Here is a 15,920-nt window from a genome sequence, read left to right as displayed (position 1 = left end):
TTCAACTTCAACTCCACCTCCAGCCACGCCCATCGCCCACCAATAGTCGAGTGTTGGTGCAACTGAATTTTTGATGCTGGCATTTTTGCAATAACGCAAATCAGTCTCGTTCACACGTAAATTCGTATAATAATCCATCAACACGCATTTATAAGAAATCACACACACACACATATACACTCACACACACACACACACGCATACATACCATTGTCATATTGATGATCATGATATAAAACAAAAATCATCCATGAAATGATGAAATTAAGAATTTTTTGAATAATTTCTACTATACATTTAACTGTAAGTTCTAAGAAATTTGTAAAGAATTTTTGGACGAAATATTGGATAAATATATATTATAAAATATAAAACGCAAGTGTGCTCCACTAAAAACTGAACTTGAGCTTTGATATTGGAATGGTTCGAAGAGCAAAAACTGCCTTCCACAAGAAAACAATATATAATAAATATATATATATATATATATATATATATATAGATATAAACAAAAAGGCATGCAACATTTCAAGTTTTATAAACTTTTGAGTCCCGATTTTAATGCATTACAAAAAGTATTTGTTCATAAATACAAGAATTAATTACAATATTTGTTTGATTTTGTTGCGTAACAAAGTGTTACAAAAATAATAATAACAGTGATAAACGCTAAAGTTTAAATATTAAATACATACTAAATAGCGTAACAAAATGTTACTACAAAACAAATCTACTAAGCTTAAAACGAAGCTTCTAAAGCAAAGAGCGCTCTTATTTTGCAACTAAATACAAAGAATTTACAAAACAAATTATATGTAATTAAATAAATTAAAGCGTTGCGCAACGTTAAGAAAGAATCTTACAAAAATGCTTCAATTGGCATTTATAACAAATCATGAAACAAAAATACGTTTCCAAATCAAAAAAAAAAAAGAAAATAGAAAAGCAAAGAAAATAACGTTAATTGGTTATCTCAGCCAAAATGAAAAATGAAAGATTGAGGGGAAAAGCAATCTGGCAACCCCGATTCCGATTCCAAACTCCGATCCCGATATTTGTTTTTAACAGCTAACAAAAAAGCGCTGCTTGTGCAAATGCAACTGTTGTTGCTTGCGCCGCTGCGCAGAGACATTGCGCAGCATATACACGGCGCCGAACAGAACGTAGACAGTCGAGAGCAGAATGAGCATGGGGAAGGAGAAGACAACGTGCGCCGTCTTTAGCAGCCGTTTTCTGGGCCGAAACGGTACATAAACTCCTGCAAAGGCAATCAAAAATACACACACACATAAATAAATATATATGTATATATATATATACATAGATAATAGATTAAGCCGGGCACTGCTTACCGCTTTCAGTCTTTGAATCGCACCGTTCGCCCCCGTAGCCATTGGCGCATTCGCAGTAACTAAAGCCGCTGGAGCTTTCCCAGCGAAAGCAGTTGCCGCCATTCAGGCAGAAATACTTTAAATATTCTTCGCTGCAGGGTATCCTAAAGTTAAACTCTTTCGATAACGTTCGGTTACCGGTGCTATTTGTTGTTGTTATCGGGATCGTCGGCGTCAGCGTCGCCGTTGTCGTCGTTAAAGCTTCGTTAAGTTCAGAAATGGCGGCGTCTGTTGCCAGTTGCACTGTGCTGTCATTGGGCGGCGGTTCCCCAGTTGCCGTTTTGATTGTCGATGTTGCAATTGTTCTTGTTCTTGTTGTTGTTGTTGCTCTTGTTGTGGTTGGATTTGTCGTAGTCGTCGTTTCTACTTCACTGGACCAGGGCTCTGTGCTGCTGTATTGCTCCGTTGTCGTCGCAATTGATGCCAATTCGCCGTGGATGGCCAGATTCAGCGTCTCTTGCGGCATTTGTGCCGCGTTGCCTAAGGTATCCGGTTCAGAGAGCTGTCCATCGAGATTGAGTGCCTGCTGTAGCTCCATTCGGCTGACCAGCTGGACTACATGCTCCTCAATCTGCAGCGTTTGCTGGCGCAACAGTAAAATTCGGCTCGCGCAACAATCTGGCGAAGGAGTGCCAAGAAAAGAAAAGAGAGAGAGAGAGAGAGAGGAACGCAATGAGACACACACACACAACAGTAAACAGCTGCATTCGCATGCTGATCTGGCAACTCTCTGATGCCGTGCTATAATTATTCGAGTGCGTGTTACCTGTGACTGCGACAATTGTTGAGAGCACGAAAATTACTTTCAATATTGGCATACATTGAATTTGCATTATTGGTAAACGCACGGAGCGGACGCGTCTCTATTTGTGAGTTGGTCGTTTTGTTAAGACTTTGAAGAAAATCAGTGAGAAAGTACTTTTGACTGTTAACTGTGGGGCTGTGGCCGATGTATCCGATGCGGCAATTTAAGGATCGAGCGGCGTATCGGCCGCAAATGCAATTTGGCGTCGCAACAGAAACAAAAACATATTACACATTTGCATCTCACACACAGCTGAACAACGACAACAACAATAAATTGCTGTGGCTGCGCTTGGTTGAATTTACTGCAAAATAAAAATAGAACATTTTACGACATTTGTATTTCGATTTCGATTTGGCAGCACATTTTCTGTCACATACACACACACACGCACACGCACACACGGACAACAAAAACAAAAATTGAATTGGAAAGATATTGCTTGGCAGCTTTTTATAGAAATCGAACTCTTGCACGCACCGTAGAAATGTGGAGCCTTTTAATTACTGCAAATTGAACTTGATAAAACATTATTTAATCATTTTATATAATTGTAAGCAACTAATTAGTAAATCTAGGCGCCTTGCGCATCAAAAGCTCCCTCAGCACTCGATGTCGTTGCGCGAACGTTGAAAAAGAGACTAAGCAAGCAATTAGGCGACAGGCTAGAACATCCGAGCGAACAGTTGTACCAACAGCGCTCAGTGCGCTCAGTATGAATGAAATAGTAGAAGGAGCGTACGATAGAGAGACTGGTAGAGCGTTGCAGTGAGAGCAAAGCAAAGAACTCTGATTCGATGCGACTCAACTCAGCTCTCTTGGCATTTGAGTAATAGTCATTAGACTATTACTCAATGCTCTCTCGGCTAGCAAATCTACAGTGAGATCAAAATATAGTATCATGATCATGTGTATTCGTGTTGGACATTCCTGCTGTAGCATTTGTTGCTCAGGTACATGTCTTATGCACATTTTACTATATCTAATATTTCTAATTTTCCTACATATATATTTGTACATTTTTAATAATATTATTGCAACTGAGATGAAGTCCTATTCGAGATGAGCGCGTGACTCATTTTTGAGCGTGAGGCGTGATCAGCACGACTCTACGCCAAACCCAAAAAACACGCTACACTTTTTTCAAGAGCTTTTTTCTGCAATGAATAGAACCTTTGTTCAGATATTTACAAATATTTGACATTCCTCGTGCTTCCCACGCCGATCTTTATTGTAAATCCATGTTATTCCAGATCTAGAATCTAGATCTGGGGAACAAATAATGTAATTGTCCATAATTATAGCTGATAATTATGGTCTAGATATGTTTAACAAATTTCGAAAAAAAGAAATGTCTTGTGTGCTTGAAGAATTCGGTACTTCTTAGAGTAAAACTCGTGATTTTTAACAATTGTATCTTTTATTCTTACATGTCAAATAGTAATTAATTGTATCGCATTTATTTGAATTAATTAAACTTATTGTAATACACAATAAATTTAAAAATTCGTTATCATTTGTTTTTTTTTTGTTTTTACGTAGTTTGCATTTTGCTGAAAATTTCTATTTTGCTTGAAATCTTTATTTTTCTTTTCTTTTTTTTTTTTTGGTATTACTTTAGATATATATGTATGTATATACGACATCACTTTTTCGTAATTGATATTTCTCCTATGCAATTCATGTATTCCTATATAAAGCAATAAATAACTTCTTTGGGAGGGGGGAGGGACTTTTTCGGCATAATAAATGTTGTGCTCTGTCCTGCCCCCCCCCGCACGTTTTTATGTTCCTATACAGACTTAATTTAATTTAAAATGTAGTTCTTTCTTTTTTTTTTTTTACTATACACAAATATACAATATTTACATTATACTAAAATATCAAAGTTAAAAGTACAAACAAATGTGGTTTAGGAAGTGATAAATCGTAGTGAAAAATCATTAAACATTATTATTTAAGCCAGTTTGTTTTAAAGCATGTCCACATACATATCCTTCAATGTGTGCGAGTGTGTGTGTGTGTGCGTGTGCGCGCTTGTGTGTGTATGTATGTGTGTACTCGTTATGTACATGTCAAGTAACTCGTATTTTAATCATTCTATCGAGTATAAACCAAATAAAAATAAAAATAAAAAATTACTGAAACTTGAGCAAATTGTGTTACATTAGTAAACGTAATAAAATTGGTGCATGTACCGAAATGCAGTCGACGAAAGCTCTCGCGACGGCAACGGCGCTGTTAACTGTTAAGCTTTTCTGTTAGTTCGCTGGCTCAGCGCTGTTAAGACGCTCGAAAGCTTTCAAAATGGCGTCGCTAGTGCTGTCGCTGCTTCTGTTGCTGTTGGGCAGCTGCGAGCAGCAAATTGCGCGACTGCATCTCAAAATAACGCAAAAGTATTTTTGAGTATCAGTAATGTACGCCGGGAGTTGATGGATTCGGATTTGGATTGGGAATGGGATTTGGATTCGGATTGGTGGTGGCATTTGCATTGGATGCCGCCCCACTGCCGCCTCCGCTGCTGCTGTGGTTGTTATTGTTGTTGTTGTTGTTGTTGTTGCTATTCGCGCTGCTGTTGTTGTTGTTGTTGTTGTTGTTGCTGGTATTGTTGTTGCTGCCGGAGTCGCCGAGCCAGGAGTCGGGACTAGGCGGAAAGTCAGGGTAGCCCTGATCGGGACTAGAATCGTTGCTCAAATCCGAAACATTGTTGCTACTGTGCAGGCGATGATGCGATTTGCTGGGCAGTAAATTGGAGCCAACCGCATGATCTAAACAAAAAATGAAAAGGACAACCAATCTGTGTTAACTCCAATTCAAAGCAGCTCCAGCTAAACCCTACCTATATTAGTGTACACAATGTTGTCCGGATACGAGCCGAACGTATGAGTCTGGCCGGGCGCAGGCGGCGAGCGACTGCTCGGCGGATACTGCGACGGACTGGAGCTGCCGTGCATGTAGGAGCCGCGTATGCTGTGCGGCGAGGCGCCCTCGTCCAGGCCCAAATTGACGGTGCTGTAGCTGTCGTTGCTAAGATCTGCGGATCGAAGGATCACAGGATGTGCGTGAGCGAAGGGCAGTTGGAGGTTGAGGTGACTGGGTAACCTACCGTGATGACTGAAACTGTCGTAGTCCACCTTCAGCTCATCCTTGTCGAGGAATTTGTCAGTGCGGGGCGAGCAGTTACCCTTCATCGAGCGGAAGTACTGGCTCCAGCGCGTGCGTCCTGCATCCTTTTTCAGTCGCTTCTCCTTGGCGCGTCTAAAGCATAGCCAAGCATCAGTTAAGCTTCATTCGAATGGATCAATTAGCTGGCTCACCTGTTCTGGAACCAGACTTGCACCACCCGCATGTCCAGGCCCGTGTCCTGCGACAGCTGTTCGCGTACATGTCGGGCGGGTTTCGGACTGTTATTGTATGCGGTTTTCAGTGTCTCCAGCTGCTTGGCCGTAATTGTGGTGCGGGGCCGTTTGTTGGGCTGATCCCCGTCCAGCGAGCCATCCAAGTAGAGACCTGCAATGGGCAGCCTGTCATTTAGTTTGTGTCGCCGCGGCAGGTGGAGTCAGACATACCCTTCGCCTTGGCCTCCTCGTAGTCGCGCTTGCAGATGAGCTTGCGATCCTCCATCAGATAGAACTCATCGCCCGTGTTGAGGGTGCGCGAGCACATGGCGCACAGGAAGCACTGCAGATGATAGACATTGTCCTGGGCGCGACGAACCACCTGAGTTGGCGGTATGCCCATATCACAAGCGGAACACTTCGTACCATAACGTCTGTTCGACCCGAACATTGGCAACGGGCAAAGGGAGATTTTTATCAAAACCGGCAACAACAAATGGCGACACTCCGGCTCGGTCTGGGCCTGTGTCTGTGCCGTTTGAGAAATTTACTTACTTGAAGAAGTCCTCCTTGCAGAACAGCTGACCGTTCCGGGCGAAACACTTGTCGTTCAGCTGGGCGTGGCACTCGCTGCACTGCAAACACTTGGCGTGCCAAGTCCTTTCGAGCACCTTCAAGATGAATCGATCCAGGATCAGCTCGTGGCAGCCGCCACACTTTGGTATCGTCGCTGTGGACAAACATAAAGTTCAGATACATATATATATGTATATATATTAATAACCAAGCCCAATTTAATCGCTAAACTGCTCTCAAACTATTCGAATTGTGTGTGGCAACTCTGCTCGTGCTAGCGACTACCCTGTTCCATTGCAATTTACCCATTTGCATTTTTCAACAAATTCTCTATTAATTTCTCGGCTCGTTTTCTCGTAAATCAATTCGAAATGAATTTTAATTGAGCTATTTGTTTGTAATTTGAATCTGTTTTGTCGTCTATTTAAAAACTGTCATTATGAAAAATGTAAATGGGATATTCAGGCCTGTTTTGAATCTACAAAATTGTATTTGCCCGGCGAACTCTAAGAACCATTCCCAAATCTTTCCATTGCTAATTTTCGATTAAAATTTACTATGAGTTTAATCAATCCATTTTTCTTTTAAGCTTAATAGATTGTTGACCAGAAAAATGAGTTTGTGTAAAGGATTCATATTTCTTATTGTATATTCATTATTATTATTCTTCCGATGTCGATTCGCACAAGAAATCTAGGATTGTGAGCTAACCAAAAACATAATACCCTTTTTGAACATTTTTAATATTTTCCAGGGTATCAAACGAAATTGTATTAAAACAATATCGTTGTCACTTTTACTGAAATTTCGCAGACGTTTTCTTAAATACCTCCTATATTATTTATTTTATTTTTGAATTATAATCAATAATTTATTAATTTTTGTATCTGAGTATTAAGTATATCATGTTAAAAATATGGTCTCTTGACTTGATATCGCAAGTCTAAACTCTCCGAATTTCCATATCTTTAACCTATATAATGGGAATTATCTGTTGTTCCAGTCGTAACATTTCTTAAAGAGGAAAAATCTCTCTCTAAGCCTTTTTGACGATTGAATATAAGTTTCAGCTATATTTGATAACTTTCTTTAAGATTCTGCAGATGAGAAAACGGAAGATATCTTAGTTATTTCTCCATATACCATATTCAGGTACTATGTTAATTTGAGCTCGTGTGAGATTGTCGGATTGTTAGATTTGTAACTTTTTGGGCAACTTACACAACAGAAAATCTGGCAATTGACTTAGATTAATGGGCGGTACGCGATCGTCACATTTGCCATTGGACAGAAAGTCACTTTTGAACATCATTAGCTTCAAAAGTTCCATGCCTGCGCGCTGTGGATTGGGCTAGGTGCTGGCTAAGATCTGGCTGACATATGTCAGATACACATGTATGTGTGTATGTGTGAACATAAATATGGTGTAGCCTTTTTGGTGTGGCCGCTTTTGCTTAAGGAATTGCCTACACGTTCACCGTTTCAACATTCAACAGCATTCACAATGGTCACATTTTTGGCATTATGTGTTTTTGCACTGGCGCATGGCCATTGGCCGACGGCGACGGCGACTGCGACGGCGACGGCGACGAAGGCGACGCAAGGCGAAGTAACGACAACGTTTTTACCGTTACCAAAGTATTCAGTTCGAAATGCGAGGCACGAATGACGACCGAGCGCTCGTAGAGCAAGTGCGGCGGCGTCAGCGCTTGGAAAGCAACTGACGAACCGCTGCTTTGCTTTGCAGTCATCTGTTCTAGATGGTGGTGGGTGAAGGTGGCGCACACACGCACACACGCACACACACACACACACAGAGGTACTGCTGCTGACATAATCACGCCAACAGCCCAACCCTTAGAAATCAAACTGCACTTCCAATTGGAAACTGCTGCTGCACCCTGTGCTTTTAGTTATGTATATATGTTATTGTTGTTCTTGTTCTCGTTCTTGTTCTCGTTTTGTTGTTGTTGCTCATATTTTGGCTGTGCCAGTTTTCCAAGCTTGCCTTTTTGTCTTTTGGCCCGAACAATTGAGTTTGGGCTCGTCTCCCAACAGCAACGGCAAACAGCAACAATAACAGTAACAATAATAACAACAACAACAACAACAGTCGCTTTGGCGGGGAAATTGCATTGTAACACATTGCTTTTGCCTCTATCTGTCGCTGTGCGTGTGACTGTGTGTGTGCGATTCAGTTTTTCGCTTTGTCCATGTGTATGTGTGTATGTTGTTGTTTTTTTTTTTTTTTGTATATTTATGCCTGGGATTGGTTGTTTTGTGTTCGTCGACGTTGCGCCGTCGCCTGAACTTTTCGGGGAGTGGTCTCAAAGCTTTTTCAGCTTTTTCTGCTCACTCGCTTGCTATCTAATAACGTCTCTCTCTTTCGTTCTTTCTCTCTGCGTGTCTCTCTCTCTCTCTCTCTTTTTCTTTCTCTATCTCTCTCTTGTCTGCGTCCAGTGTTGCGAATTTGTACGTATATGAAAAATATACATAAATTTGTTTGGGCACACACACACACACACATGCAGGCACACCACTTGGCTGCCAGTGCGTTATTGTTGTTATGATATGTACTGTTGTGTCATTGTTTAACTGTAAAGTGACCTTAAAGCTGTTAAATTTTCGTCTGGCCGCCAAGCGGAGCGACTGATGTACGACGACTAACGGTAAATGGCTGCGCGTACAAATTGATTTCAATGTCTCTCGCCACAGGCTGCAGTCCGGCAAAAGTTGTTGGAGTTTTATTGACATTCGCATTGTCGCAAATACCAAATTATGCGCGACCTAACCTCACTGTTTATTTGTTTATTGTATTTTGCAACTAATCAATCACATTATGTTTTGCATTCTTGATACTAAACTACATTTTTCGATATTGCAGCATACTTTAAGGAGCGATACAGGAAAGGCAAAAACAGTTATAAGCAGGTAAAAGCCACATGGCCACAGCCGCGGCCGCAATCGAAGGCGTCTAAAATTATGTTGAAATTGCGTGAGCTGCAGACGGACAGCGAAAGCTTACACACACACACACACACACACAAACACATGCACGTAAGTAAGTACGAAAGCTTAGGTTCAGGGGCAATAAGAGTACCAGGCTGCTGGATAAATGAGGGCTTAAATATGGTAGAAACCTGAAAGGTAGTCGTAAAATGTGCGCCAAAGCAGGGATTACATTTTCTGCACTCCCAGGGCCGGAGCTGTCGCTTCTTCGGGCTTTTTTTGTTTTGTAACTGCACATATGTGCGTACGGTTGGCTTAGGAGCTTTCGCCTATTCCCTTCTCTTCCCCGCTCTCTCGCCGTCGTGCTTTATGCATGCTGTCCACTTGGGCCGGTTTGCGAATGCTGTTCAAAAATGCATATTGCCAAAAAATGGCATTTAGAACTGGACACGCTGCCAGCTTGTTGCATAATCGCAGCATATCAAAAGACAAAAGCACAGCAAGGGCGGGGCGGTACGGGGCGGTACGGTACAGTTCCACCCACACACTTTGCACAACACAAACAACAAAAGGAGGGGGCGGGGGGGGGGAGAGGGGTGCTGAGAAAGCGGGCGGGCGGGAGAGTGCCAACAAAATGGCTGGCATTTGAGCCGTAGCCATTTGCTGTGTGTTCTCGTCCTTGTGCTCTGCGTCCTGCCAAATTCACTTGGGCTTTGGCCTGTCTTGTAGCTGGCGTTAAAACTTTGAATGCGCCACGTTTTGTTGCTGCTCTTAAGCTTCTGCTTATTTGCTTGGCTTTGCCATCGCCGGCAGCTGGTCAAATGCTTTAAAGGGCCTCGTGTTGTATACTAAATGTTTGAATTTTCACGATTTTCTTGCTAATTTATGTTTTTACATATGCACTTAAATGCATTTATCAATGATATTAACACTGTTCAGCTCAAAGGATTTGCAATTCGCAGCAGATGTCAGCTTATGCGAACTCAATTTATGCATGTGTTCATTTTAAATTTATTATTATTATTATACTCCTAGAAAAAACAGCTCAAAGGCTGCAAGGCCTATTCCATGTAAGTATTTCGTTTATACGCAATTTATGATCTGAACAGTTCATTTTGCCCAGAGTTTCCGACTTTCCAACCTCTGTCATACAAATGCCTATACATTCTCCAGTTTTTAGCTAAAGACTCCTTTTAATATCCTGAACCCATTAAAAATATAAATATGGATATATTTGTGCAAAGTCCAAATGTATGTAAAAGGCAGAAGGAAGTATCTCCGACTCCATAAAGTATATATATTCTTGATCAGCATCAATAGCCGAGTCGATCTAGCCATGTCCGTCCGTCTGTCTGTCTGTCTGTCCGTCCGTCCGTCTCTCCGTATGTATGAACGCAAGGATCTCAGAATCTATAAGAGCGAGAGACTTGAAATTAATTAGATGCAGGTGCTCCTAGTGCCTGCGCAGATCGAATTTGTTTCCGATAATCGATAACTCACTCCGTTTCTAAACAATCGATAAAAATCGATATCGATATCCTGTTTTTTGGTAAATAATAAGAGTTAGAGTCACCAAACTTGACATATATCTTCGAAAATAGAATATTTATATGCATTTGATGTTGGAAGAAGAGGGTTCAGGGTATCCCCTAGTCGGGAGCTCCCGACTAGAATCTCTTACTTGATTCGTTTTCAAAGGTTTTCTGTTACGATAACTCTGGTAATGGTAAACTATGTTGTACCTCTCTCACTTTGAGCACCTTAAATAGTTCGAATTATCTATGCTTTGCATTTAAAACAAGTAAATAAGTAGCCGGTCATTTTAAAGGTTGTAAGATTAATGAAGCAAGATATTTAAATAAACTACTATCTGCCTAAACTTTTTTTTAAAATATTTTTTAATAAACATTAACAAGTAACATATTCGACTGCATACTTTCAGGGTCTTTAGCTGCAATGCATGTACTTAGCACAATAGGATCTGTAGTTTTTGGCGGAAGAACCTTTTTTTTTGTAGAGAGAGGCTTGTTGCAGGGGCGACTGCGAAAACGACCAACATATTTATGTAAGTAGGTGTCTTCTTGGAAATATTATGTCTGAAGGTGTGGAGTTGAAAAAAATAGAAAAGCTAACTCGTAACTAAAATTTTGCAAATAAAATCAAGCATATATATATTCTTTTTTAGAAGCTATATGTCTAGTTTGGTGACTCTAGCTCTTATTATTTACTAAAATTGCCCAAAAAACAGTATGTCGATATCGATTTATATCGATTCCTTGGAAACGGAGTGAGTTATCGATTATTCATTTTCATCGATTATTCAATTTCAAGTCTCTAGCTCTTATAGGTTCTGAGATCCTTGCGTTCATACATACGCAGAGACGGACAGACAGACAGACAGACGGACATGGCTAGATCGACTCAGCTATTGGTGCTGATCGAGAATATATATATTTTATGGGGTCGGATATGCTTCCTTCTGCCTGTTACATACATTTGGGTTTTGCACAAATACAATATACCCTTATACCCATTTTTAATGGGTTCAGGGTATAAACCGGGTACTTTCAAATATCGCCCTACAATGCGATTCTCACGAATTCTGGCGTTCATTTGTAAGTATTTTATTAGCATTTTATTAATAGTTCTATCTTCTCATACTCTTAATCTTCTACACCAAATAACCATCTGTGTCTCTTTTGACCTCGCAATCGTTCATATTGCTTCTGTCTGCTTGTGATTATAGTCTCTTCTTCTTTCTCCTACTAACAAATGCCAATATTTGGGCAAATTTTAGGTATACTACATCCAAACGAAAGCGTATAAAAGGGCAAATCAGTATATTGGATCTATCCTATGTGTATATTCAGACTTATATGATATAATATAATAATGTCTTTCTTCGACAGACCTAAACAAGAAGTCTATTGCGACTTAAGCTTGATAATGCCATAACCAATTGGCAATGCCAATAATATTTTTGTAAATGTAATTCAAAACTAAACCCATTAATAAAACCAATAAGTATTATCCATAGCCCAATGTGAGGTTCCAGTTCGGGGATGGAGCTCATATAGTAGGCTATATTTAGGATACATGCTTGTTACAAGTTATGCTGAAGTGGAATTGATCATGATGCAATATGTGGCATATGTTCGACATTTGTAAATATTAGAGTGACAACTTGATTAGAGGGCAACCCTTCGAGTCGGCCCTAATTTGACTCTGGCCGAGACCAGCTACAAATGTCCGTAATCGACGGAGAATAGATATTAAATAGTGCAGACCGGGCAAGGCTACGCCTATTCCATTAGTCGGCAACCAAACAAAAGACCCATTTAGATAAAAGTCAGTGGTCAGCGGTGAAATTCATAATCATAATAGAAGTGCCGGCTATTTATAGAGCATATACCAGTTGTGCAGGATGTGCGGGTTCGAGTGGCCAACTAAAAGTTATTACGCAACAGCCGATGCACTCCGGCAAGGGGTAAGCCGGGCGATAGACATCTTTGCCGGAGTCCGAGGCATAGAGCAGAATGCGCGATAAAACATTGAAAGCACTCCAAAAGCATTAATAAAACGTCACCAGGCTGGGCTGGAGAGGTGAGCGAGGGGGGGCGTTGAGTGGGTCGGTGGGCTGCAGGGTTGGTAAGTGGACACACGTGAACTTTACACCTTCGCCAGCTGTCCTCCAGGTGGATGGCGTCGTCATCGCGTGTCCGCCCGTCGTTTGGTCGCGCCACACGCATCCATTAGGATTCAAATTGCGCACGCGGTGCCATCGGCCGCCTTTTTATGCGCTTGGCTTTTTGGCTTTGGCTTTGGCTTTGGCTTTTTATTTCTGGCCATCGTGAATGTAGCTATCGTGGGGTTGGCCATTGCACGCGCTGTCGCTTTGCATAGGAAAACGCGGCGTCATCTGCACGGCCCGCTCCGGCCCGGGCCGCTTATTATCTAATTAGAGGCACTTCAAAACATTACAAAAAGTTTTGCCATTTGAGGGCAGCTAAATAAGTGTCTTGTGTTCCTATAAAAAAATACAAAGAGCAGCAACAACAACAACTGACATTTGTTGATGGTCAGGACCTAGTCCATCGTCCTTCTGGTGGGCCGAGCAGAGAATCTGCTTCCTTTATTGGGCTTTACGCCATTTGGTGGCTTAAGAATGTATAAAGTAAAGCGCAATGTGCTCAGATAACTGAATAATTAGCAGGCCAAAAATAAAAAGAAGATTAAGAATTACGTATTATTAAATATTAACTTTGAATGCCGCAGCTTAAGGCCATTCAATATGCTGATCCTATGTTTCGACCTATTTAATAAAAAAGTAAGTTATAAGATCTATGACAAGTTTAGAAATCATCGAAACCGCCTACATCATCAAAATTGATGGAAATGATTGTGGAACTTATATTTTCGGCTTATATGCCTGAGGATATGCCGCTTTCAAAGGGTTAATCAACCATCTTCACGAGTCCATAATTTAAACAGAGTTTTCTAGTATTTAGTGACCGTTTTAGCTATGAAGAGATTGCAAATTGATGCATTAATAAGGACATCATGGCTGGGAAATGAATGGAAGCAGGCGCAACGAGCCATCAGGATATATGTGTGTTGGCTTCGGGCAATTTGCTGGATAATTAATTTGGAAACACTTTCGCGGCTTGTGACAAATGTTTGACTGCTTTTTGGGTCTTTCTTGGCCGTGCGGCGCATAAACTATTTATCATAAGGAATATGGAGATCCATATAGGATATAGGGCAGGGAGGGCAGGGAGTAAAATAGGAATGGCAACGCCCATTTAACGCAGCGCCAGTCAACGCATCTGTTCCAAAGCATTTATCAAAATGTCAATGCAGCACTTAACCAAATCCATTAAGTAACTCCATGGGCACTCATCCGACCGACCCACAGACCGACCGACCGCCCGACCGCCCGCCCACCCAAGCAGTCAGTCAGTCATTCAGTTAGTCAGTTTGTCATGCATTCATTCATCTATTCATTGGCCATAAAAAGCGCGCAAGCCAGCCGCCCGGCCATTGTAAGCCGCCCACCCATCAACCCATCAACCAGTTACCAACCAGTCGCCGCTTCGCTCCTCGCTGTCCTCTCTGTGTATGTGTGTGTGTGTGTGTGTGTGTGTGTGTGTGTGTGTCGGGCGAGTAAATGCGTCCATTTAGCGGCAAACAAGCGACAGATCCGCTTGTAATCCTTTAAGTGTATGCAGTGGCAGCGACTGTGACTGCGACTGCGGGACTGTGACAGAGAGGCGGGACATGACTCGCTCTGGTGACAGCAAGTGCAATAATTTGTTTGCAGTTTCCCCGTTAAGTGCTCTATTTTGTACAAATGGAAACATCAGAGCCAGCGCTGGCAAACGATAACCAAGCTGGATAGCAAGGGAAACAGGGAGAAGGCAAAATTGAATGGAGAGTGCGCGTTCAAGGGTGCTGCCGAGCGTATTCAGTCGCCGTTGTTGTTATTTCCCTAACGAAATCAATTCAACAAAGTCAAACAAAAGGCACTGGGGTTGTAGCTCGGCAGGATAATATCCGACGCTCTGATAAAGTCAAGTTCCGGCCTGGTTACACCAACCCATATGCACAGTGGGCCAACCAATGTAAATATGTGAACATTTGATCAAATGAGAATCGCAGAGAAGAGCATCTTATAAACTTAATATTGAAATATTTTTAATGGATTATGCATTCCAATAGTTCTTCCGTCTATATCTTTTTACAGAGTTATTTGTAAATTTTTAGATTCGTTAGGGCTTAGTTTATGTTCGCTTTCTGTTTAATCTTGCCCGTTCTGCTAGTCGAATACTGCCAATTGTGCACTCCGGAGTCCGGATCATTTTAACACATAAGCATATCCGACAGATGAGCGTATCGCTTCTGACGAAATCCCGCTGTTTGTTTAGAAAAAATAAACCCCCATTGCGTTCTGTTTTCTGTTTTTCGCGGACAACCCTTAAGGAGGGTTAGCCTTAGAGTCTACTCACTGGCATTGATGACATATTGGCGAGCTGTCCTGCGGCTTGTGACTGCCCGCCTGCATCCTTGCAAGGGGACAGCGACAGGGTCTCAATACTCAATACTTTTATTGTGCTGCCTGTCGACTCGCTGGTATTTTGCTCTACATGCCGTTAATGCTTTTAATGTAATAAAAACATTGGAAACGTTTAGGGGCGTTTACCGAGCAGGAGACACCTTCATTGTGGACGGGTGGACAAGGGCATTGGAAGTGGATGGTGAACAGTGGGTTGGGATTGCTTTTTAGAGCACAGCTTTCGGGTTAATTCACTTGTTGCTTTGCGGGCTTGTAGCTCATGTCGTCTATATCACTTTGTTCTTGCTTCGTTTGAAGTGGGATCTAAGACAGAAGACGCCTGCGTTGATTACCTGGCGGCAGCTGGGCCAATTTCCCTTCAAGGCAAGGCATTGGCAACGGGTTTAAGCTCAACCACTGACCTCATGAATAATGCGAGCCGCACCCAAAAAGGCAGCTCAGCCAGGAGATGGCACTCCTCTGCGAGTGTAGACAGCCCGGCAAGGTTTATAGTTAAACAGAAATGGGTAAGCCATAAAACTCCGGCTAAGGCTCGCTGAGAGTCGAGCCCCGGCATTTAACCTCTGGCCCCGTAACTCGTTGCCTCTTCGTTCTGTTCACTCTGCGTGCGGGGTGTAAAATTTCGAATATACAAAAACTGCTACTTTTTATGGCAGTGTGAAGCGGGTTTTGCTACAATATGTTGCTGATTATGCCGCTGGGATTAAGTGTCAGTGAGTCGGTGCTCCGAGCTGCGAGCTCGTTGCACACAGCTCCCAGTTAACAGCTCGACCCTACCCGGCTGCATA

At 41.9% G+C, this 15,920-nt stretch overlaps 2 protein-coding genes across 6 annotated transcripts in view; both read right to left on the bottom strand.

Moving 5' to 3' along the window:
• Positions 1-526: 526 nt before the first annotated feature.
• Positions 527-2,838, bottom strand: grk (gurken). 3 transcript variants are annotated; one of them, XM_002057595.4, is made up of 4 exons: positions 2,677-2,838; positions 2,158-2,500; positions 1,353-2,009; positions 527-1,258 (listed from the first exon to the last, which is right to left on the bottom strand). In XM_002057595.4, exons 2-4 carry the CDS (start codon positions 2,222-2,224, stop codon positions 1,062-1,064), a joined length of 921 nt encoding a protein of 306 aa, XP_002057631.1. In that variant the 5' UTR covers positions 2,225-2,500; positions 2,677-2,838; the 3' UTR covers positions 527-1,061. The 3 variants fall into 3 exon arrangements, with proteins under 3 accessions (XP_002057631.1, XP_070065541.1, XP_070065540.1); XM_070209440.1 differs by lacking the exon at positions 2,158-2,500 and having other exon boundaries at positions 2,677-2,836; XM_070209439.1 differs by lacking the exon at positions 2,677-2,838 and having other exon boundaries at positions 2,158-2,635.
• An 815-nt stretch (positions 2,839-3,653) lies between these two features.
• Positions 3,654-15,920, bottom strand: part of Lim3 (Lim3 homeobox protein) — a 28,874-nt gene continuing 16,607 nt past the window's right edge. Inside the window, exons 1-7 of one of the 3 annotated variants that reach the window (XM_032437678.2) lie at positions 7,332-7,789; positions 6,090-6,264; positions 5,766-5,968; positions 5,514-5,706; positions 5,303-5,454; positions 5,036-5,230; positions 3,654-4,964 (exon numbers count right to left, since the gene is read on the bottom strand). In XM_032437678.2, coding sequence (XP_032293569.1) covers positions 4,606-4,964; positions 5,036-5,230; positions 5,303-5,454; positions 5,514-5,706; positions 5,766-5,968; positions 6,090-6,264; positions 7,332-7,440 — 1,386 coding nt within the window. In that variant the 5' untranslated portion in view covers positions 7,441-7,789 and the 3' untranslated portion in view covers positions 3,654-4,605. Of the gene's footprint in view, positions 4,965-5,035; positions 5,231-5,302; positions 5,455-5,513; positions 5,707-5,765; positions 5,969-6,089; positions 6,265-6,415; positions 6,543-7,331; positions 7,790-15,920 lie in introns of those variants that run through there. The other 2 variants (XM_070209438.1, XM_002057596.4) reach the window with 2 other exon arrangements.

The sequence above is a fragment of the Drosophila virilis genome, chromosome 4 (assembly GCF_030788295.1).
Source record: "Drosophila virilis strain 15010-1051.87 chromosome 4, Dvir_AGI_RSII-ME, whole genome shotgun sequence".
Classification (NCBI taxonomy): domain Eukaryota; kingdom Metazoa; phylum Arthropoda; class Insecta; order Diptera; family Drosophilidae; genus Drosophila; species Drosophila virilis.
Note: the sequence above shows the minus strand (reverse complement) of the source record. Positions and strands in the feature narration are given on the sequence as shown.

Coding starts and splice junctions, on each gene's coding strand:
- grk (XM_002057595.4), bottom strand. CDS start 2,224: ATGCAAATTCAATGTATGCCAATATTGAAAGTAATTTTCGTGCTCTCA. Junction 2,010..2,157: donor AACAATTGTCGCAGTCACAG/GTAACACGCACT, acceptor CTCCTTCGCCAG/ATTGTTGCGCGAGCCGAATT. Junction 1,259..1,352: donor CGATTCAAAGACTGAAAGCG/GTAAGCAGTGCC, acceptor TTGCCTTTGCAG/GAGTTTATGTACCGTTTCGG.